The 24,072-nt window shown below is 24.4% G+C and overlaps 1 protein-coding gene across 1 annotated transcript; it reads left to right on the top strand.

The window, feature by feature from the left end:
* Nucleotides 1–4,009: 4,009 nt before the first annotated feature.
* Nucleotides 4,010–17,017, top strand: LOC132920737 (casein kinase I). Its single transcript, XM_060983379.1, has 12 exons — nucleotides 4,010–4,541; nucleotides 11,638–11,678; nucleotides 11,813–11,882; nucleotides 12,005–12,171; nucleotides 12,278–12,392; nucleotides 12,493–12,612; nucleotides 13,025–13,195; nucleotides 13,252–13,400; nucleotides 14,554–14,634; nucleotides 15,018–15,107; nucleotides 15,173–15,279; nucleotides 15,343–17,017. The coding sequence occupies exons 1-12, from the start codon at nucleotides 4,337–4,339 to the stop codon at nucleotides 15,392–15,394; spliced, it is 1,368 nt and encodes a 455-aa protein (XP_060839362.1). The 5' UTR covers nucleotides 4,010–4,336; the 3' UTR covers nucleotides 15,395–17,017.
* Nucleotides 17,018–24,072: the final 7,055 nt, after the last annotated feature.

Genomic DNA, 24,072 nt, shown 5'->3' with positions numbered 1-24,072 from the left:
CAATTCAATATAAATTAAATAACTCAGTGGCGGATTAACCTTCATTGCAACCTGAGGCACACTCAGTGTTTACAGCCACCCTTTTTTTAATACTATCCAAGGATCGTAGTTTAAATGGTCTAACGTCGAAGAGTAATGGTTAATCGGTTATAGCCGCCCCGGGTGTGAAAAATAGTAATGGTTCAATTTTTATTTTTTTGAGAATAAAAATAAAATAACATACCAAATTTTCCGCCCCCTACAAGTTGCCGCCCAAGGCTCGAGCCTCACGACCCTAGTGGTTAATCCGCCACTGAATTGTAACTGAAACTTATTTTAAATTCTGAGCGGAGCGATAAATGTATTGATTTTACAATAATAATGTGTTTTTTTATTTTTTTAAATCCTTTTGGGACAATAATAAAAATACTTCAATTTTATACTAAGGCGGTGGTTTTATGGTAGCAAATTAATTTTTATTTTTAAAAATAAATAAAAAAATTTCTTTTCATATCAACAATTTATACAAAATATACTTGACTAGAATTGTCAAAATTCTAGGTTGGTTATAAAAAAAATTGTGCTTGTATTTTTAATATTGTTTGAGGATAGGTTATGATTATTTTACGGGTGAATATAAGTATATACCTACCCAATAATATTATCGTCTTAAAAAATTGAACTTCTAATGCCCCGATAAATTAATTTGGCTTTCTAATAGAATTTTATTTTCTTTACCTATACTGAAAATCTTGTAAAGAACCTTGTACTATACATTTTAAAACTAAATATAATTTTTATGAATATCAAACTATCAAATAATTTAAATGTTTTTGAAATATTATATAACCTGTAAATAATTTTTAATCGACATTCACAGAAAAAAAATTGTATGGTAAATAGAAAATGATAATATAAACATTTAGTAAAAATTTTAAGTAACTGGGGTGTACTGGTGTTACATTCTCGAGTTATAAAAAAAAAAAATAGATTTTTATGAAAGTTAAATCTGTGTTAAAATTCCAGTTTGTTAAAAAAAAAATTTTATCCCCGATCGTAAAATATTAATGGGAATTTTTCACTTTTGAATGAGTAGGTACCAACACTACCAACTAAATCCAATTTCCTACTATATTGGCTATTTCCATTTTTGAATAATATGGAGCATTTTTACTATCCCAAAAGGTGATGATAGAATAAACACACATCATTGTAAAATCAATACATTCATCGCTCCCCTCAGAATCTTAAAGGTAGGTAAGTGGGTACCGCTGTTTAAATTGTTCAATACATTAGAGGTATCGAGTGGGACGAGTAGGTCACGGTTATGTGTGTGTTAAATTTGTATTCAATGATATATCAATATAGCCATATAAGTATGTATTATTTTACATAGGTATACGAAAAACATTTCCAAGTGGAGTCGGTTAACATAACTAGCACCAAGTATTATATATTTCATGATAACAATATGATGTATAAGTTATTTAAAACATTTATTTTTCCCTTACAGACTACATTACAGTATTAGATATACCTACGGTGGGTTGATATAATTTTTTTCCGAAAATATTGCATTTATTATTTTATTATAATATTTGTTTATATCAACTTTATATAGGTATAGGTAACTCAACATGTATTAACATCTTTCTGTTATAATATCATAAAGTAATAAAAATTAATTTCATATTATAAATAGTCAATAGATAATATATTAAATATATTAAAATAAATACAAAATGCCATTGCATATAGTAAAATTCATAAAAATAATAATGGACGCAATAGTTTTAAAACCCCACGATTAATATTTTTGAATTCTAATAAAATAATAAACATCGTTATTTATCGTTTAAATAAGTATAATTTCATCTAAATTTGAACTTAAAATGTGTTTAGATATATTATAGACAATAATTGAATTTATATATTTTTAGATTTTATGATTCCAATATAAATTACTTATGACTATAATTTTATTAGGTATCGCGTTATTAAATCTTAAAAACTTGTATAAATAAAAATATGTTTTTTTGAATTTCTAACTACAAAATAGTTTGCCATTTTTTTTTTTATTTTTTTGCGATTTCTACGAATTTTATCATAATTTTAACTTTTAATCCATAAAAAATTACACCTATGTATTTTTATTATTTTTATACAGATAGGTATAATATAAGAAAAACTTTTTAATTTGTCAATCAATTCTACCATATGATTATATGAATAATTTTTATTCAACCTTTTTAGAAAAAAATTAAAAAGATTGAAAAATTCCCCCACCTAATAGGCGGAAATCCTGTGAAATATTGAGGGGGGCTCAAATATTTGTTGCCAAACAGACCCGTGGGGGCGTTGCCCCCACACCCCTAACAAACTAATTTTTACATTAAATCACTCATAACAAATGTTCTCGTTATCATAATAACTTAAATAATTACAAACATAAAAAAAAAGAATAATTAATAAAATACTATTACCATTTTTAACTTGATTTATTTTTATTCTATTACATTTTTTGTTAAAAGTATTTAAAATAGCTTCATTACTTAAAGCTTTAGTCTTATCTTTTTCAATATATTATATTGAAAATTCATTAAATTTTTTTTTGATGTATAGATGTTTATAGCCACGTTTTTATTTTCCTCATAGCAGAAAAACTTCTTTCGCACGTAGCAGAACAAGCAAGTTACCTATATCATTTTATAAAGATATTAGGAAATACTTGAGGTGAAATATTCTTTTTAATAGCACCAATAATAATATCTTAATTGTTCGGTATGTTACCGTAAATAATAAATTGGTAAATTGTATGTATGTAATGTACTAGGTCAGCGTTTCTCAAGACTCAAAGTGTGGGTCGCGGCCCATTGGTGGGTCGTCAGTCAATTTTTAGTGAGTCGTGAACAATTTTTTGAATTATGATGTCAATGCTGTACTTAACCATAACAGAAAACAAGCACATATTTCGCATACACCTCATTATTAAAAGTACATTTATAAAAATAAATTGGTTATAATTATAAACCGATAAAATACTAAATATATATATTACAAATTTATACATATTTATGTAATACAAATTTTGTTTTTTATAACTATTTTTTGAAAAGTCAAACCATTTGGTTCGCGAAAGATTTTTCAGGGTAAATTTGGGCCGTGATGGTACTAAAAATATTGAGAACCACTGTACTAGGTACATTTATATAATTGTGGATATAAGAATATAAAATAATGATAAAAATTCTACAAACTGTACAAAATGACGGTATTGTTTGTTTAATATTGTTAAGGGGGCTTTAACTTCAAATTATTTATTTTGAGGCGGCTAAGCCCCCATAAGTCCCCCCCCGATCTCTGCCTATGCACCCCCACCTATAAATAGCCGAAATATTAAAAAAAAATTTCACAAATATAAAATGATGATATAAACATATAAACATTTTGTGAGCATTATAAGTAATTACGGTTATTCGTTTTACTCCTTACCTACACCTAAAAAGAAAATCGATATTGTCGAAAATTACGATACTATCCATACTTGATTTTAAATATATTTTTTTTAATAATAAAATTATTATAAATTGTTAAATTGTATTAAAATGTAATTTTATTTAAATTTGTACGGGACATCGACCGGTGTTCAATCCTGAGCCAGATCAACGCCGCTCGTAAATAGACATGAGACGTCAGTGTTGGACACAAAAAAATAATAATTATTAATTTATCAGTAGGAATGATAATAATATGTGACTACGACGAAATATGAAAAATAGCTGAAATAGTACATAATGTAGAAAAGTAATTAGTAAAAGCCTGTAAACTTGAATAATAAGATAGTTGATTTTTCAGAATTAAAGTAGTAAAAAAAAAAAAAAAAAATTGTGTATAACTAAATTGTATTCTCTTTGTACTCGGCGATACTACTGCCCTCTAGTGCAATTGATACCGAAACACATGTTTAGTGAATGTATATATGTAATATGAATATACATACACACACACTTTTATGTAATATATATATAATTTTTTTAATCAGTCACAAAAAATGGAGAGTTTCAGCTGCAATTGTTTCGTTTTCAATTTTATCCAATTTCAACACGGTTAACCGTATGTTTTAATATAACTATTGTTTTTTAATTAGTCTATAGTTAAACAAGAAGAATGCAGTCATAAAACCGGCGTTCTGTTTCGGTTTGCGAATTAAATTTCTGTAAAAAAAATTAATGCAATGATAACAGTGTTTATTGTCTTGGGTCACAACGTGTGAACGTCAGGGAATTATAATAAATTTTGGCGTACAATGAGCTAAAATTGGCCAATTTTCGTTGAGGAATATATACAATCAGGTGCCATGCAGAAAAGGGACCGGGAGAAGGAACAAAACGGTAAGGATGACAAGCGCGGTGGAAAATCCACTGGATCGAGGGCAATGCATTCAGCAGTTGCCGGACGACATGGCTTGTCATCATCAGCCAACTCTAGTGTACTCATGGTTGGTCCCAATTTCCGTGTTGGCAAGAAGATTGGCTGTGGAAATTTTGGGGAACTAAGACTTGGTAAATAGAATATTATAAATATCACTATATACTGCTTAATGACATACATATTATTTAGATTGGTCTATTTATTGTTGTTTTGAAATAATATGGTACAAATGTATTAGGTATATTGATTATTGGCATAAAGAAAGAAACTAAATGTTTAGGTAATCTTTGTATTTCAATGCACCTATAGTTCACTATTGGAATGTAGAGTTTGATAGAGTTTATGACATAAAATTTGAATTTAATGTAGGCATAACCATATCAGGGTTGAATAATTATAAGATTTTTTTTCTGGTAATGTAGATATTTGTGTTTATTTACAAACTTAATTAATCAATAAATCATTGAAGATAATTAACCATTTGAAAATATTTGTTTAGTTTTGAAACCAGACATTTAAGACAATTTAATCTTAATTAAAATAAAATGTTATCACTTATAATTAATTTAATTTATAATTGGCTAATTTAAGACATACTATAATCTAGTTTAATACTTATTTTAGGGGTTAGTCGTACATAACTACCCTTAAAATCATTGAAGCCATCCAACACTTAAAACAATTTGACTGTATTATATCTTAAAAATTATTTGTTTCTAAGTTGGTTAGGTGTCTTGGCTCCTCTAAATATTTTGATTTAATAATTCTAATGAATAGACTTTAAAAAGGAGAAGATATACAAAACTTTATCTAGTTCCAAAATCCAATAATTTATATTACTATCAACTATTTTAAAACACTTCAAGAATAATTGGTTATTTTTATTTTTTTTATGCACACTTGGTTTATTTGTTTATTTTTTATTTAATTTTGATGTCATTTTATAATTTAGATATTTTACCTAGATTAAATAAAGTACAATAATACAATTATTAGTAATAAGCCTTTTGTTATAAAATGTTTCAAAAAATTACAATAAAATCCCCGAGAAAATTCTATTAAATTAATTTCTTAAAAATGCAGAGTAAAATTATGTTTAAATGTCTGTTTTACCGATTTTTAGTATTGTAAAAATAAGATAGAAAGCAATATTAAGACTTATCCGTTAATTGAAAAATACATTATTTACTACTACTTAGCAGCTAGCACCCTTCTACAAAAAATATTATAAAACAATGACACAATCAATTATCTTACAATAAATACAATGTAGCTAACAAATTTATCTTTTGCTTTATAAAGCAGGTAAATTACAATTATATTTGTATGTGCATTTATATGACCAATTCAGGATTTTAAGAATAAAGTAATTTGACAGTTATTCAAAGGAAAAATAGGTTAACCATTTCCATATTAGTTATTTATTTTCGATATGTTTTGAATTTTCTAAAAAAAATAATGAAACTACAATATATTTTAATAGAAAGTATACAGATGCATTAAATGACCAAATTATCAAATATAAGTATTCAAAAATGACAATAAGGAAAAATAAAAATTGCACCATTACATTCTTTATTAATTCAGAAATCAAATTTCTATAACCAAGTAACATACTAGAAAATAATATATATTCAAATGTATTAAGTTCTGAACCTAATTATAATTACCACATATTGCATGCCTAGTAGAAATAGTAAAAGTAAGAAATAACAATTAGGTACCTGACAAACTGCCTATTACCTAATCTTATCTAAGATTGTACAAGGAATAAATTACAGTTCATAATAAAGTATAATAATAATTTATACCTATCTCAAAATTGTATAAACTTATACAATAACCTTTAGGACTCTTAAGTATTAGGTTATTCCTGATGATATATGTATAAATATATAATGCTACATTAAATTATTAACAAATGTCGTCTATGCATATTATTTTTAGAAATATAATGTATTACTCGAGGTTACTACTGAAAAAAAATTATAAATTTCTTTATTTATGAAAGAAGTGTGTATAAAATATTATTTTAGTTATGCATTAAATATTGGGTTTTTTTTATAAGTGTCCTTATAGTTTTCATCATACATAAGTTAACTGGATTATATCTATTTATTATTTTTGAGATTACTCATATTATACATTTCTAACTAACATATTTTATAATGTTCTTGCATTTAATTTATATTGTATAAGTTATATTTAGGAATATGTTGGTTCTTTCTTATGTTTATGCAATATTATTAAATAATACCTTATATTATACTATTTAAAATTATTAATTTTTTTATTCATAATTGAATTTAAAACTATTCGGGATAATTTTATCAAAGTTATCTCTGATTCATTTAATCAGCATGTTTATGTTTTTGTGATAATTTAAATTTTTTGCATAAACTATTCTTAAATTTAAATTCTCTAAAGTTGTCAATACATAAAATTATTGAATATAAAATAGGTATGCTATGTCTATACATATAATATGCATCTAGTAAGACATACAATTTTGGCTTTTGTAAGAAGCAAGAAATCTAATAATTATGCTTTAACAGTGGTTAACAATTTAATTTCTGTTTAAATTGTTGTTTGAAGTGGTTCATAACTGTCAAGTAGCTCTATATATCAATTGAAAAATTCATCTAGTTCCTCCTAGATATTTTGGGCAGATAGGTAATTTTTTATTATCCCACAAATATCTATAAGCGTAAAGAAAATGACTGTCATACTTATAGTCTTTAACAAAATTAATTTTCATGAACTTATTGTAAATTATATACTTATATTTTACTTAGATGCATATTGCATGTATAGTCATAGCATTATAATTTTTAAATTTAAGAACGGAGTGTCCAAGTAGGCTATAGCATCGGCTTTGACACATACTGGCGCCTGTTCGTACCCTGGCCACGGGCGGCATCTCTCTTTGGGCAACTGTTTAAGGGGCTAGGCCATCACCCCTCTATTGAACATGGCAGAAACCTACGGGTGCCCAACTAGAAATTCTGCCAAATAGGCGTACAAACTTATGCCTTTAGGCCTACTCCCAAATTAGTACTATACAAACAAAAAAAAAATGTAATAATAAAACTTAATGTTACTATTTGATGTTTTATTATATAATAAGATCTAAGAATATTATTGAAGGTTATCTATATCTATTTCATGGTAGAATTCTGAAGTCAAATAATGTTTATTTTAAAATATTTAAGATCTAATTAAAAGTACTTATCTATTACTTTTTCTAATTGTTTAAACTTGTAGTTTTAGCTGTATAGTTTTTAAAACAGTAGTCTCCAAATTTTTTTTTAAATGTTTTAGTAATAAATTAAAAACAATGAAAACTAATATATTATTTTCAAAACATTAATTTGTTTGGCCATAAGTCGAAAACTCTTACTATAGAGTATTAAGATTAGAATTTAAAGCAATGGCCATTGTTACTGTTATATTCAATATTAATGTTTCAAACATTACATTAAAAGTGGTTTTTATTAGTAATTACTAAACAATATTTAGTTATATATTTTATATTACAAAATATTTAAAATTTTAATGTTTTAAAGTGGATTATTCTATTATTTTTTTGGATTAAATATAAATACATTACCTATGTATATACTTAGAATAATATATTAAATTATACTTGAACTCATAATAAAAGGATTGTTTTATTAATCCTTTTAAACATTAGCAAAGTGACCCGTAACATTTTTTTTAAGTTTTGTTGTATTTATTGATTCTATTTCAATTTTAATTTCTAATGTTATTCTATATGACTTAAATATAGTTCTTATTTATTTTACTAGTAACTATAACCAATATTAAGAAATTTTCAGTAAAAATATTCTTATCAAATAAATGAATAAACTATTATTATAAGTTATAAAAAGGGTATTTATTGTATGAAGGAAATACATGCTAAACATTTTTGAATAAATAAGGTTTCTGGGTTTTACTGATTGAGTATTAAAATTATCGTTGGCTTTAGATGATATTTAAATTGTCAATAAAATGTAGACTGTGAATTAAAATAATAAAAAATATATTTTTAAATTTAAACAGCTAAAAAAAATAAATTAGAAATAAAAAATTATTTTTTTGGTTTATTGGTGGTTATATATATTTTTTATTTTCTATTGAAAAAAAATCTATTTAATAAGTATTTAAAAAATGATGGTTCATTTAAGTTATTATTGCCCTTAAAACTTAATTTGCTTACATAGCTTTATTACTTTATAAGAAAACAAAATTAAAAAATGAATTCTTTATACTAAGATTTTCATTAATTTAATTTAATCTAACGTAATCAATAATTATGTAAGATTTAAACAATAAATTATGTTTTTCTTTATACCATAAAATATAAGGTTGGTATATAAAGTGTATAAATTATATTACTAAATATCCATCAATCCATCAATTAACAATCATTGAAAATATTTTTCAATTACAATATTTGTAAGTATATAATAAAATAATTATTATTTCTAGAGTTCAAGATAACTTGCTAAAACTTATTTTGATCTAAAAAGAGATTTCCATATACTATATACATACATTCATAAATTATAATTTTGTTATATTTTCAGAATATAATCTATCTATGATTGATAAGGTTTGTCCTTATTGCTTACTTTATTTACCTTGTTGACATTGTTTATAAAGATCAAGAGAATAAGACCAGGACTTGATGCAAACATTTACATTGTATGTTTGTCATCATTTATATTTTTCATACATAGCTTTATAACCAGCTAACATTTTATTTACACCATTTACTATTGGAATATTTCTGACACATTACCTAGTTTGGGGGTGAAACCTTTCAAGATTTTGGTTACATCACAAAGTCTGAATTATCAAATGTATTATTTTTGTTCGTTCTAGTTTCTGTTACTAATAAATAATATTATTACACATTTACATAAACCTATTTATGCAAATATATAATTCTGAAAAGTAAATACAATTCAATGAAATCGATTAAAGAGTTTAACAAGAACAATAAGTATTATAAAATGAGATTAGTATGAATTGTTTGGTTAGGTTAGTAATTCAGTAATTTGTACCCATGTATTTCTCTATAATACAAAAAAGTTTTTAAAATATTATTTAATGTTCAATAATTTGGCATTGTAACTAAAAACATTAATTAAAAAAAAGAATTGAGTATTTAGAATAGTATAAAAATCCCCATAGTCATGCCCCCACCGTGCTCAAATGTATGTCATTTTATTTGAAACAGAGTGTCTGATCATCACTCATCAGTTATGTTTACTAAATGATGAGTCTATAGAGGAGGAGGCAAAGCTGTATTTTTAGTAATTTTATAAGTTAATGGGAACATTATTTTAAAATATCCCAATTGACAGAATAAATTAACAATTAAAAAAATAACATTACAAGTATATTTATTGATAATTACTATGAATCATAAATACTATAAATTAAGCAGTTATTAAAATTCAAATTAAATTAATAAAAGAACTAGTAAGTCAAAATGTTATCATATTTATTTTATTACAATTGAATATTAATTTTAAAAACACAGTGCTAGAACTAGCTGCATTAAGAAAAAAAGTAGAAACTGTGTATACTTTCTATATCAAGCGATTTTTGAGAATCAAATAGTTACTTTAATCAATTAAACTATAACTTTTGTTGGCAATATTTTTTTGATCCAAAACCTTCTGAGTTACATAGTATTTGTCTTTGGTATTTTTTTAATGTGATGGGTTGTATAAACCATAATAATGTTACTAATTAAAATTAAGTTACAACAATAGTAGGCTATAGGTAGGTATGTTGATTTTAATTTAGTTTCATAAAATTGTGTATTTTTAATATATTCTGTAAATATTATATATATCAATATGTTTAATTGAAACTATTTTTGTTCGTTTATGTATTATATGAAAAAAAAAAACAATTGAAATGATCATTATTTAATATTTATGCCTTATTTGGACATATTATTTTACTGCAATAATTGTTTACCAACTAACCCTAAGACCCTTTGCCAGGTAAATACATTTCCCTTTAGTCAATAATATTTAAGCCTATTTTAATATTAGTATAATTTTTATTTTTACTTACAAAATGCAAGTTAATGTCAACCTTTTTTTATGTTAAAATGTTTAATTATAATTTATAGTTTTTTAAATCCGTAAATTATATTATTGTATTAGGCAGTGTAATAATATCTATTAATATTTTAAACTAAAAGATAAATCTACTCTAAATTTAAAATATTTTATGCAAAATAATTGTTAAGTTATACTAAAGCCTAAAGGTCTCCAATTTTAGGCCTGTCCAACTTTTTGAATCAGACAGTCAAATTTATCTTGAACTCCAAGATTCTACCTATAGTTCTTGTAAGGAAATCAGTAAATTTATTGATGAAATAAAATCATTATTCTCTTTTTTCAATCTTATTAGGTCTCTATCCACCTCCAAACAACTGGCAATGTCAAAACATATTTTAATTAGGTTTGTTGTATATATATAAAAAAAGGTTAAAATCTTTCAAGTTAGACATTAATAGTTTTTAATTACTGGAAAGAAATTATAAAGATAATTTTATAGTTGGTCATAAAGTTTCTATGCTTGGTAATTTGATTTTGAATTATAGTCACAACTCGCAAGCACCAAGGTGGAATCTTAGTTCTTCAAAAACTCATTTAACTATACTTAAAATTCATCTATATCTTTGAAAATGAAATATATAATGAATATCTTATTGTCTAATATTTGATTGATAATTTCTTATAAAAAGAATTATTTTCTTGTCTCAAATAATAATATGTGACTAAGATGTCTACTAAATACATAACCTAAACTGTTTTTCGTGTAAAATATTTTAAGTATAATTTTTTAATTTAGGAAAATTTATATTTAATTTAATAATAACAAAAAACTTATGAATAATAATATTAAAGATTATTTATTAAAGGACCTTTGATATTTTAAAATGAAATGACAAATATTTATTCATAATCTTTAAATAATATTTTAAAATTAATTTAAATAATTAACTGTTTTAAATGTGATATACCTGTGATTTTAACTTTACGTTAGTATTAATAATTCTATTGACTAGTTTCACATAATTTATAAGTTATAAAAAAACACCATACCAAAATAATTTTCAAAACTAACATGGTTTTTAATGTTTAATTATTTTGTGTATTATATATTGTATAATACCTATTTTTATTTTTTCAGGAAAAAACTTATATACAAACGAACATGTGGCAATAAAAATGGTAAGAACCATGTTATTATAATTAATAAAGCAGCACAATTTAAATAATGGCTAGGTAGTAGATATTTGTGTATTCAATAACTTAAATAGGTTTAGTTTAATTAATTTTCTATTTTGTTTTTTCATATATCTTAGGAGCCAATGAAATCCAAAGCGCCTCAATTGCATTTGGAATATCGCTTTTATAAATTACTTGGATCTCATGGTAAAGATAAAGATACTATTTATTTTTTATTTTTATTAGTGTTAAAACACTGATAGCAGAAATATAAAATTTATTAAATTTTTAACTTGTATTAACATAACAATATTTGTTTAATTCCACAGCTCCTGCTTTCTTCTCAGATGGCATACCAGAAGTATTTTTTTTTGGTCCATGTGGCAAGTATAATGCTTTAGTCATGGAACTCCTTGGTCCCAGTCTTGAGGACTTATTTGATATGTGTGGGCGTGAGTTTTCGCTCAAAACTGTTCTCATGATTGCCACTCAATTGGTAATTGTTATGTATTAATTTTTTTGATGATAAAAAATCTAATTTTCTTGTTTTGATTACAGTTTTTGGTATAGTAATTAACTATTTTTTTGTATTTTTTTTATAGTTGCACAGGATAGAATATGTTCACGGTCGACATCTTATATATAGAGATGTTAAACCAGAAAACTTTCTCATTGGCCGCACTTCAACAAAAAAGGATAAAACTATTCATATTATAGGTATTACGATATATTTTATTGAAGAAATTTGGAATACAAGTTTCAAATTTGTTTACATTCATAAGCTATTTTAATTAATATTAATAATATTTTATTATAGATTTTGGTTTAGCTAAAGAATACATAGATTTAGAAACAAATAAACATATACCATACCGGGAACATAAAAGTTTAACTGGTACAGCGAGATATATGAGTATAAACACACATTTAGGAAAAGGTATATAATTATTACATTTTTTAAATAGATATATATTTTTCAGGTTCTTTTAACCATTAATTTTGTGTAAGGTTCATCAATTTATTCAAGAACCTTAAGTAATAATATAAAAATAAGAATTTATTGATAATTACTTGTTTAATAGTATAAAATATGTTAAATATTATTCAATGCTTAACAAATTTAAAGTATTGGTATATTGAAAAACATAATATTACTATTAAAAAGTTTTTACTTAACAGCAAATTAATAAAATAATAATATATTTTATTTTAAGTTTATAAACTTTTAAAATTTAATGATGAAGTTAAAATATTATCTGCTACCCCTCTTATTGATTTTTACTAGTTAAAATTTTTTTTTTATATATTTTTATATATAATATACAATAAGTTCATATGATTTCTTACAGAACAAAGTCGGCGAGATGATTTAGAAGCTCTTGGGCATATGTTTATGTACTTTTTACGGGGCTCATTACCATGGCAAGGCTTAAAAGCTGATACACTCAAAGAAAGATATCAAAAAATTGGTGATACAAAACGAGCCACTCCTATAGAAGTTTTGTGTGATGGATATCCCGGTATTTATTGATGTATATGAAATGGTTTTAGTTCTAATCAATTTAAATATTTTTAGAGGAAATGGCTCAGTATTTACGTTACGTTAGACGATTGGATTTCTTTGAGACACCAGATTATGAATATTTACGTACACTATTCAAAAATTTGTTTGAGAAAAAAGGTTATGTTAATGACTCTGAATTTGATTGGACGGGCAAAACAATGGTATGTTATGTTTTTTTTTTTATAGAATGTGCTTTTTTTAAATTTAAAAAAAAAATTTAATTTCTGACGAGTTATAACTTTAATGCATGAATATCAAAAACATTAATTAAAAACTATGCATTTCTAAAATAAATGTACTATGCGTCCCCAAACAGACAAGTGTAGTTGTTGTCACTTTATTTTATATTATATGATAAAGATTTTAAATAAATTTAAATCCTACAATTTTGGTTGTATATATATTATTAAATGAAATAAAAAAATTGAGGGAAAAGTTATTTATAAAATGATTAATAAATTAAGAAATGTATCAATCAGTATAATAAAATGAAAGGAATATGCTCTGAAAGCAAAATAAAAAACTTAAAATATGCATTTATATGCTAAATAAAATTTAAAAATCAGCTTTATCTTAGCATAAAACAATATCTATTTCCTACTTTGTTATTTTTGTGATTGTGCAGAACAAATGCAAATGCTACAAGTCCTCTGCCATTGTAATAAGTAACTAATTAAAAATTATGAAAAGTAAATGATTATTAATAATCAAAAAAAGAAAAGAAAAGTGTAGTTAATATTAATTTAATTTTAAAAATTATTTAAAATGTCACTTATTAGATATTTTAAAAGTTTACATTACTTATATATTGTATGATTTTGAATTAAATTAGTATAAATATTAAATTTGTTAGTTAGACCTAATGCTTATAACACATTTAAAATTAAAATCCACAACTAGAATTATTATTAATTTTGAGCTCATAAATTTTGCTATTTTAAAATAGCATTTTATTTTATTTTATTATGCATTGACAGTATAATATATCTTGAAGAAATTATTATTTCTTTACAGACATAATAATTTTGAATCTTTTTACTTTTATTTTTATATTTTCTGTGCATGCTGCATGATTTTTTTTTTGTGTTATCTTATGCTATAAATCAGAAACGTGGCTTGTTTAACATACTTCGCGTTATACGCAACATAACCAAAGAAAGCCCTCAAACATCTGAAAGCAATTTGGTAAGTCGCATAGATAACATTTATAGTGGTCATTAAAAATAGTATGGTTTTTTTTTTTTTTTAAGTATTATGCCTAAGTATTTGTTGGACTTTAATATAATTATACTTAATATTTTTTTGTATTTGCAGTGCACATTGGTTGGTTCCATACAGTCCAGTCAAGAAGTTATTTTATCACCAAACAGAGAAAGACAAGTTGCAGGCAACAAGGTACAATTATTTATTAATTTAAATCATTTTATATTATTGTTAATCAAATCATATTGTATTATTATTAATGTGCAAGGACAATGACGAAATGTCAGTCTACAGTGATGATAATGATGATAGTCTATTGTTAATCAATAAGGTATCAATTTCATTAAAGACCATTCAATTTTTTTTATCCTGCTAACACCGTTGTACATAGTACAAACCATAAATATATATATAATATTCATTTTATTTATTTAATACCAGTAGAATCATTCCTGTAAATTTATGTAAGCAATTATGTAACAAATTGTCATCTCTCATTAAATGCTAATAAACATTTATAAATAAAATTAATGTTATATTTTTGAGTTATTATTTAAATTATTATACATTTTCAGTCTGGAACAAAAGGTTGGCAAGATGGTTCAAAGCTTCCAGGTCATACATTAGGAAACTTAACCCCTGCTGATCGTCATGGAAGTGTTCAAGTAATTTAATCTAGAATTATTTTATTAAATATTATAATTTATTTGTATTTATTTTATACTTAAAGGTGGTAAGCTCGACTAATGGTGAATTGGCAAATGATGATCCAACTGCTGGCCATTCCAATACTCCTATTACAGCACAAGCTGAAACGGAAATTGTTGATGACACTAAGTATGATAAAAAGTTTTGTGCATACATTTTTAATAATTTATCTAAACCAAATGTTGTTTATAGATGTTGTTGTTTTTTTAAACGTAAAAAGAAGAAAACTCCTCGTCCTAAGTGACTAACAGTGGTTAAATGCAGCTCTGAACGAGAAGCTGTCACGCTGTTACGCGCCACCTCGCACTCTAACTCGCGTGACAGTGCCCTAAATGTTCCCGTTCCGACCATTACGTGAGATTGCATTATCCAAAACATTAAATATTATTTTGTATTTAATTTTGAAACATCTCTTTCCTTTTTTTTTTTTTTTTTTTGTAATTAAATTAATAGGTTACAATATACTTATATCTTTAAAAGAAAAAACATACTAAAATAACATATAATAGACTGTTAGCATTTGGTCACCTGTGCATTCCGTCAACGATCAATTAAAAAATATGATGCCAAGATGCTTCAATTGTTGACACTAGTCTTGACACTAGACAGTAAGACAGTATAATATTCATTTATTGCTTTTTTATTTGTAAAAAATAATATATAAATGTACATGATAAAGAATTATCAAGTAAAGTACATTCATTCACGTTCTCTTGTTCAAAAGAAAAAAGGACTCAGAAGTATAGATTTTATTTGATTGGTTTGCTTATTAAACAAAAATTTTTAATTATTTATGTCAAAAAAATATTAATACTTAAGTTACCTAAGTAGTAATTTTTTATAATATATAAAAATAAATGCGCCCTACATTAGTTCCTGTAAATAATTAAATAAAATACCGTTTCAATTAACTTTTATATTAAAAACAAATATATGTAAATCTATTTATGTTAATTTCAATTAAGTTTTGGTTCAGGAACACATCAATCAATACCTCACTTACTTTTTCCTATAACTGCCCATAAAGAGCTTAAGTATATTTTTTTTAATTAAAATTTTTTTTTCTGAGTTCAAGCACTTGGTTCGTCCAGATCGTATAATAAAATTATTATACTATTTATTTAATTATTATTATTATTATTATTATTATTATATTATTATTATTTTGTTACTCAGAATATATTTATGACTTGGGTGAGATTACTGCTCTGTTAAAATTCAATCTAAATATGTACTTTCTATTTTTATTATTTTTTTTAAATTTAATATAACCGTTAATTTTAAATATTTTTCAATTTTAATTTGATGTAATATTGAATATCATATTGTTATTTATATCCCAAATAAAAATGATACAAATTTTTTGGTTGTTTTGTATTATTATTGAATTAAGTGTATAATTTGAATTAACGATAACTGTAAAACTTAATCATCAAAATATAATTATGTGAATGTTATATTCTTATGCTAATCTCATCACTTAGCATTCAGTTTATTATTATTTTTTTATTTGAGATATTTATTATTATTTAATAAATTAAGTACACATTTAAATTATGGTTTACTATCGAACAATTTTATTCCAATAATAATTCATAAACAGCTGATGAGTAATTTCATCCAAGAGTACTATGAATAAATTTTAAATATTTCAACCTGGTTTTACTAGTGTGAAATGTACAGTAACCGAATGGGTTAATAGTTATTTACCGCATTTTGGAAAATAAACTGATTTTTAGAAGTTAAACTTAAAGCTTCAATTAATGTAAGCATATGCATTCAATTATCTATGATTCACAAAATGTTAAACAAAATAATTGCTTGTGATGTACAAAATACTTATGTAATATAAATATATTATATAACATTGTGTTTTTTTTTTAATTTTTCGAGTAAAAAATATTGTTATGTTCGTGATATGTACATTTTTAGCTAATTTTTAGGTGAAAACATAATTTTACTACTACTATTTAATTTAAAAAAATAATATTTATTATTATAATTTTTTTTTTTGATGTTTAGTTTCAAATTTATCATTTAAAATTTTTTTTTAATATAATAAAAATACAAAAATTATTGTGAATTTGATATTATTATTTTTATTATTATTATTATTATTATTATTATTATTAAATTACCTTTATATTTGCTTATAGAAAACTAATTATCCAGTTACTGTAAATTTTACTTAGCAAAAGTTATCCTTACACAAAGTATTAAAAAATTTGAAAAAATTTGAGAATTTTATTATATTATGTTGTGATACTTAGTGGTTATTAACTTAAAAAGTATTCATGATAATGATTAATGATATTATCTATATTTAATTCTAAATGCATCTAAGCAATGTCTTTTTAAACCAGTGTGTTTACTTTGTATATTGTTCCTATATTGTATGTATTATTTATTTTCAATTGTTGGTAAATTATTCAGTACATATTACTGAAAATTGTACAATAACGAACTACTGAAACAAACCCATGGTTATGAACTTCATCTTCTAAGTAGTACTGCTCAGCGAATAACAGCTATTCTTGACGAGGAGGGTTATAGTCTTAGAATATTGGACATTTTCTTAAGAGCAATAAATTTACTTTATATTTTTTTGTCGTTTTGTCGAATTTACGAACTAGATTTATGTTATGTTCTACCATTTATTATAGATAGTAAATACTAATATTTACATAAATGGTTCTGTATATAAGTTGGTAGGTCGTAGGTATAGAAATCGCAGTATAAACACAATTATGCCATCTTCAGACTTTTTACAACAGGTAAGCAATTCTAACTAACAATAAACATTTTAAAACGTAATACAATATTTTAACTAGGTCACATTCTACTATTCAACAAAATCCGTGATTGGATTCAAATTCGTGCCGAATTAGAACAATGGAAAAAAAAATGTACGTACTAACAAAAAAACAAATGTCTATAATAGTACTATTGCAGTATTGCCTATGTATTTATTCTATATATACTTTCGCGTAGTAGGACTAGTTGGTATAGAATTTATAAGCTATATTATTTTACATTTAAATTCTACAAAATTTAATAAGTCTGATTTTAGAATAGACAATTATTATATTATCGATGATATTATATACCTACCTTATGAGTTATGGCTATTTCATTTGGCTTTCTATTATACTAACCAGCTATATATTTTGTTTCTAATATCTTTAATTATTTATTTGTCAATTGATAACATTTTGATATACTGTAGGTAGTCAGTTAACGTGTAGGTATATAATAGGTACATTATATTATATACAGGCATACAGCGATATTGAAAAAATAAATACATAAATATTGGAATAACTACTAACATTATTGCATAATGTATTGATAAATTCTATCATTGGTCATTGCTGTAATAATTTGGATACCTACCTAGAAATTATTTATTAGTTTTAAATGAATTACTTGTAACTTATATATATATATATGATTATAATTATTAGCCTATAGGTTAATGTAGTGACTAGTGAGGTAGGTAGGTACCTACCTATATTATTGTGTTGGGTACCTAGGTAATAATAACAACTGTTGTTATGTTGTTAAAAATGTTACCTACCTCCGTGTCGTTTTATTTTATTGTTAGAATTATTATTCGTATTAATTTCGAATATCTAATAATTCAAAAATATTTTTTAACTCATCAAATAACATAAATTATCATACTACCTACATAAATAATATTATACATTATGATTGTTTTAAATTCATTGCCATGTAATGAGCTTATAAATTAAATAAGCCGTATTAAAATTATATATAAATCAATTATTTTTAATTTTGTTTAAGATTGCGTAGGTCGCTTAGGTATAGGCATCAACGAGACTACGACCTATACCAGAGGTGGCCAACTAGTCGATTGCGATCGACCGGTCAATCGCGAGATGAATTTGAGTCGATCACGACTCCCTAGAAAATCTTGGATGTCGATCGCAAGTCTATTAAAGTTGGCCACCCCTGACCTATACGACTTTACTTTATTAATTTTATACTTCTGTTCATACCGAGAATTATAGAGTATAAATTCATCAGTTTTGTATAAAATATAATAGATACCTATGGTACCTCATGTATTTTACAAATATAGTCAGGCAATACCTATTAGTAGATTATAAGTAATAATATCATATTATAATTATTTACAATTTATAGCATATCGGTATAGTTATTATAGATATAGATTAAAATTATAAATTACCTATAGACTATTATTATTATTATTATTATTTTTAAGTTTGAGTTTGAGTATGTTAATTTCTCTCGATCAATAAATTAAGTAGGTACCTAACTAACTATGTAAGTATCAACATTTTTACAAAGGGTTATTAAAATTCATAATATTTTTAATATATTTTGTAACCATCTCTTAAATGACGATGTATGACGTGGTGATATATTAGTTGTTACTTGTTTTTATTTTTGTTATTTTACACGATCCATTACTACGTAAAAAATGCAACACACATACTTGCTAAATGCTAACTAGGCACAATATATTAATAATATATTATACAATTTAGTTTGATTGTAGCGCCTGGCGAGTAGGTATTACAGATATTTTCAATATTTGTTTATATTTTTTAATTGATAGCCGGTTGGTTATTAATCATTATTAAACAGCATTATATATTATTGTTTTAAAATTAATCATGGTTATTGGTTTTGTTTTGAGAATGCAAATTACCTACCAGTTAGGATTTAACCTAATCGAAACACAGAATTATAAATACCTAGGTACTTAGTACTTACTTACTTACCTATACCTATTGGCTATTGCAATTGCACATTAATTTTGATACACAAACAGTCTTATTTTATTAATTTGTTTTTTTTTATAAATAAAATATTAAATAGGTATAGTCGTTATAGATAATTACCGTACAGCTTGATATAAATATTAGTTATTAGGTACAGTATTATAGTACTATTACAGATTACAGTATTACACTATTACACATTAGGTACACACAAGTACAAACAATCGAACATAGTGTATACTGCCCTACAGAACATCTCGTTGGCTATTGCCTGTTGCATTCTAATGAATTTATATTTATTACATTGATTTCGATACTCATAGATTTTAACTAATATTCAAAGGATTAGAAACCCTGTAATTAGGTAATTTGTAAAAGTTAAAATGCTAATTGTTGACATCTATGTAAACCTTTAAATTTTTAATTCATTTTAGCCTTTAGGTTACTTACAGTCGTTAGTCGTTGTAGAGGATATCGAAAAACTTTTAAAAAGTGATACCGATACGTTACATAGACAAAATATTTAGATATAATTTATGCATCAGCCATCAGGCAACTGGTATATAGGTTTAAGACGTTTAAGTATAAGTTAGGTACCTATTTTATAGATATATACATATACATTAATACCTATTATAGGTACGTGACGTAATATTATACGTACTGTACGTCTGTACATCTGAAATTCGGGCTATTATTCAATTATTATTATTTTTCCTTTTTTGCGGAGGAGTGGAGTTAAAGGCTTTAGACACTACTGTTTTAGTAAATATCTAATCATAATTTTTTTTATCTATCTGTTCTATCTACCTATATAAGTATTTTAATTTTTATTGTGTAACAAACTAACAAATAATAATATTTACAGATATAGGTAGGTACTAGCCATTAGGTACCTAGGTACTTAAATAGTTAGATAAAGTAACAAAAACTATTTTGGTTTGTTTTCAAATAATAGATTCTTTGGTGGTTTTCTTAGAAAATTGATTATTATTCATATTTTTTCTTGACACTGTAATATTACTTGGTAGTCGAGGTGTAATAGTATAATTTATTATTTGTGTAGATTGTATAGCTTCTAGCTAATATGGTAATCGGGTAGTGTATAGACATATATTTTGCTATAATACCTACTATAATATCTGAATACAACTGCTGTGACGAGCGTAGAGCGTATACATATTACATGTATTTACAATATACATAGATAAATTATATTATAATGTGTAATTTTTTTTTTTAATTTTTATATTTAGAAATTTAAAATCTATACAATCAAACATTTTTATGTATAATAAGTATATAATATGATCACTAATCTGTTAATTTAAATTTTTACAAGGCATGCATATTGCGTATAGATATAGATAAATGATGGAGATAGAATATTAGAATCCGCATCCGTTGACGGAACTCATTGTAAAGTTAATTTACTAATTTACTATTACTTAGGTACAACGTCGACAGGTACGTACCTATTTAAATATTATAAACTTATATTTATATTATTTTTGGACTTTAAGTATCATAAAATCATTTGGAAAATAAACTATATAAATAATTGTTTTAAAAATCAAAAAGGTTTACGGTTTACTGACAATTACTAGTAAATATTTTTATATTCTAATTTATTTAAAATAGGTAGACACCTTTTTTATAATATGTATCTATTGTTCTAGTTTTCTTTGCTCATTTAGTCAAAATATTTTTGAAAAATACATCTTATTTATAACCATTAAACACTAATATTATGTTCAAATTTATAGGAAAAAATAATTGCGCAATCGACTAATGGGATCTGCGTAAATATAGTTGTCACTTGTTCCTTTTGCATACCTCCTGCTGTATCCCTGTCTATATCATTGTATAAAATAAAATAATATAATATAATCTGTACCTAATTTTAATGTTTGTACGTTGTACCTCTAGACTATACAGGCACTATATGTATAGTGTATAGGTACATTGTATAATATATATTATCTAGCATCTAGCGTGAGTAATAATAAATAGGTTGATTATCTGTATATAATAAAAAGAATAAAAGGTTAACATTTAATAAAATATAAATTAATTATTATGTATTTTCGAGCTGATATCTGTTTCACATCTCACACAAAATATAATAGTTTATTATAAAATCATTATTAATAGGTAGATATATGTAAGTACTTTATAATATATTACTATTAACTATAGGTTTATAAGTATTACCATTATAATGCAGGTATAGCCTACTTATATACATTATTACATTAAATATTAAAATACATTTATAAATGTTTTCGCTTAATAAAAATAAAAATGATTTAGTATTTGTTACAATTTTTAATTCAAAAACTTATTTAACAGTTTAGTTCTTAATGATAAACCGGTAAACCTATAAAGTACCTATATACATATTAATACATTAAACGTACCTATATGCCAATGCTGAAATAATCATCATTTGGAATTATAGGTGCCAATATATTATGGCTTTATTGAACGGTTAGTAATTTTAATAAATTACAAATTAATGTGTTTTCAATTTCGAATATTTCGATATTGTATATTTGTAATTTGCATGTCAATTTACCTACTTACCTATATATTTGATTAAAACAAGTATATTTCGTATGAGGTTACAGTATATTTTCAGCTGTAACGTGGGTACTAGGTATCCACATAAAAAAATATACTTGAATAAATTACATTAGTATTTCAATTAAATACTGTAAATTTGTATCTGAATAATAGTTAATAGTTATTATTGGGATTTTACACAGATATTGGCATAAATACTAATAGGTAATAGGTATTTAGGCATACCTACTTATACCTAGCTATTAGCTAAATTATGTAGGTACCTACCCAACACATCATGAGCATATATTCATAACATTATACATTTATACATCTGTAACTGGAATAATATTTATTAATTATTTAAATATTTAAAATAAATGGCCTTAAGACGGCTGCAAATTATCATACATAGAAATAGGTAATTATTTATTCCTATACACCACATCGCATTAGGATTTCAGAGCATGTATTACTGTGTTAGTTGTATTATAATTATACATTAATACATTATACATAATATTAGGTATAGCCGGTATATAAGTGTAGGTATAATTCAAGAAGCGCGTATGCCTGTCATGTGTTTGTGTTAATGTGTTATAATCTTAGAACGTAATAGTGCACGCAGTAATACGGACTAATACCTAAATGAGAGTAATATAGGTATAAGTAAAATAATTATATAATAAATAAGTATTAATAAGTACTATATAGATACCTACCTAATAGTTTACTTATACCTAGTATGCACTTACTATCTACATATTATATTATACCTATCAGTGGCGTAATTGTGGGGGGGCAAGAGGGGGCACTTGCCCCCCTTGACAATTTTTTGAAAGCTAAAGGTATATATTTTAACCGGAGGGAGGGGTGTCAGGGTTTTGATAATAATAAATATATTACATTCATTATACATTGCCCCCCTAGATTTTTTCCCAGTTACGCCACTAATACCTATCATCTACGTATAATAATAATATTTAAGGCCTGCTGTAATTTGTAATGAAATTAAAATGATTATAGCACCACAGCGTGCAAAGTTACTGAAGAAGCTGCCAATATAAAATAAATAATAATATTAAATCTGTTTATTTTTATAACCTTTTAGAGTATAGGTATTATATAGAGTCTATATTAAAGTATAAGTATAGACAATATTAGACACTCATTATAATTTATAATATAATATAATAGGTATGGATATACTTAACTATAAACTAATTTTATAAAAGTACATATATACAAGGTATAATAATATATAGGTATATTTTAATATTTACTTTATCTTTTTTTTTATATACCGCGTGTTGGCGTGTTACGTGTATTATAAATACACATCATAAATACAGTATTTATATTATTATTTTATTAAGTATCTTAATAAAAAAAAAAATTGTTATAAAAAATTATCTAGGTATTCTATAATATAGATTCGCAAATTCAAAAAGATAATCTCGCGTATGTCTATAATATATACATTTTTACACATAATCAGTTTTCGACAAAATCGATTTTTTTTATAAAAAAATAATAATAATAATAATTTACTGTAACTCAAAAACGAATCATTGTAAATACT

Source organism: Rhopalosiphum padi, chromosome 2 (assembly GCF_020882245.1).
Source record: "Rhopalosiphum padi isolate XX-2018 chromosome 2, ASM2088224v1, whole genome shotgun sequence".
NCBI classification, from domain to species: Eukaryota; Metazoa; Arthropoda; class Insecta; order Hemiptera; family Aphididae; genus Rhopalosiphum; species Rhopalosiphum padi.
The sequence above is the reverse complement of the archived record's forward strand: the minus strand, read 5'-3'. Positions and strand labels throughout refer to the sequence as shown.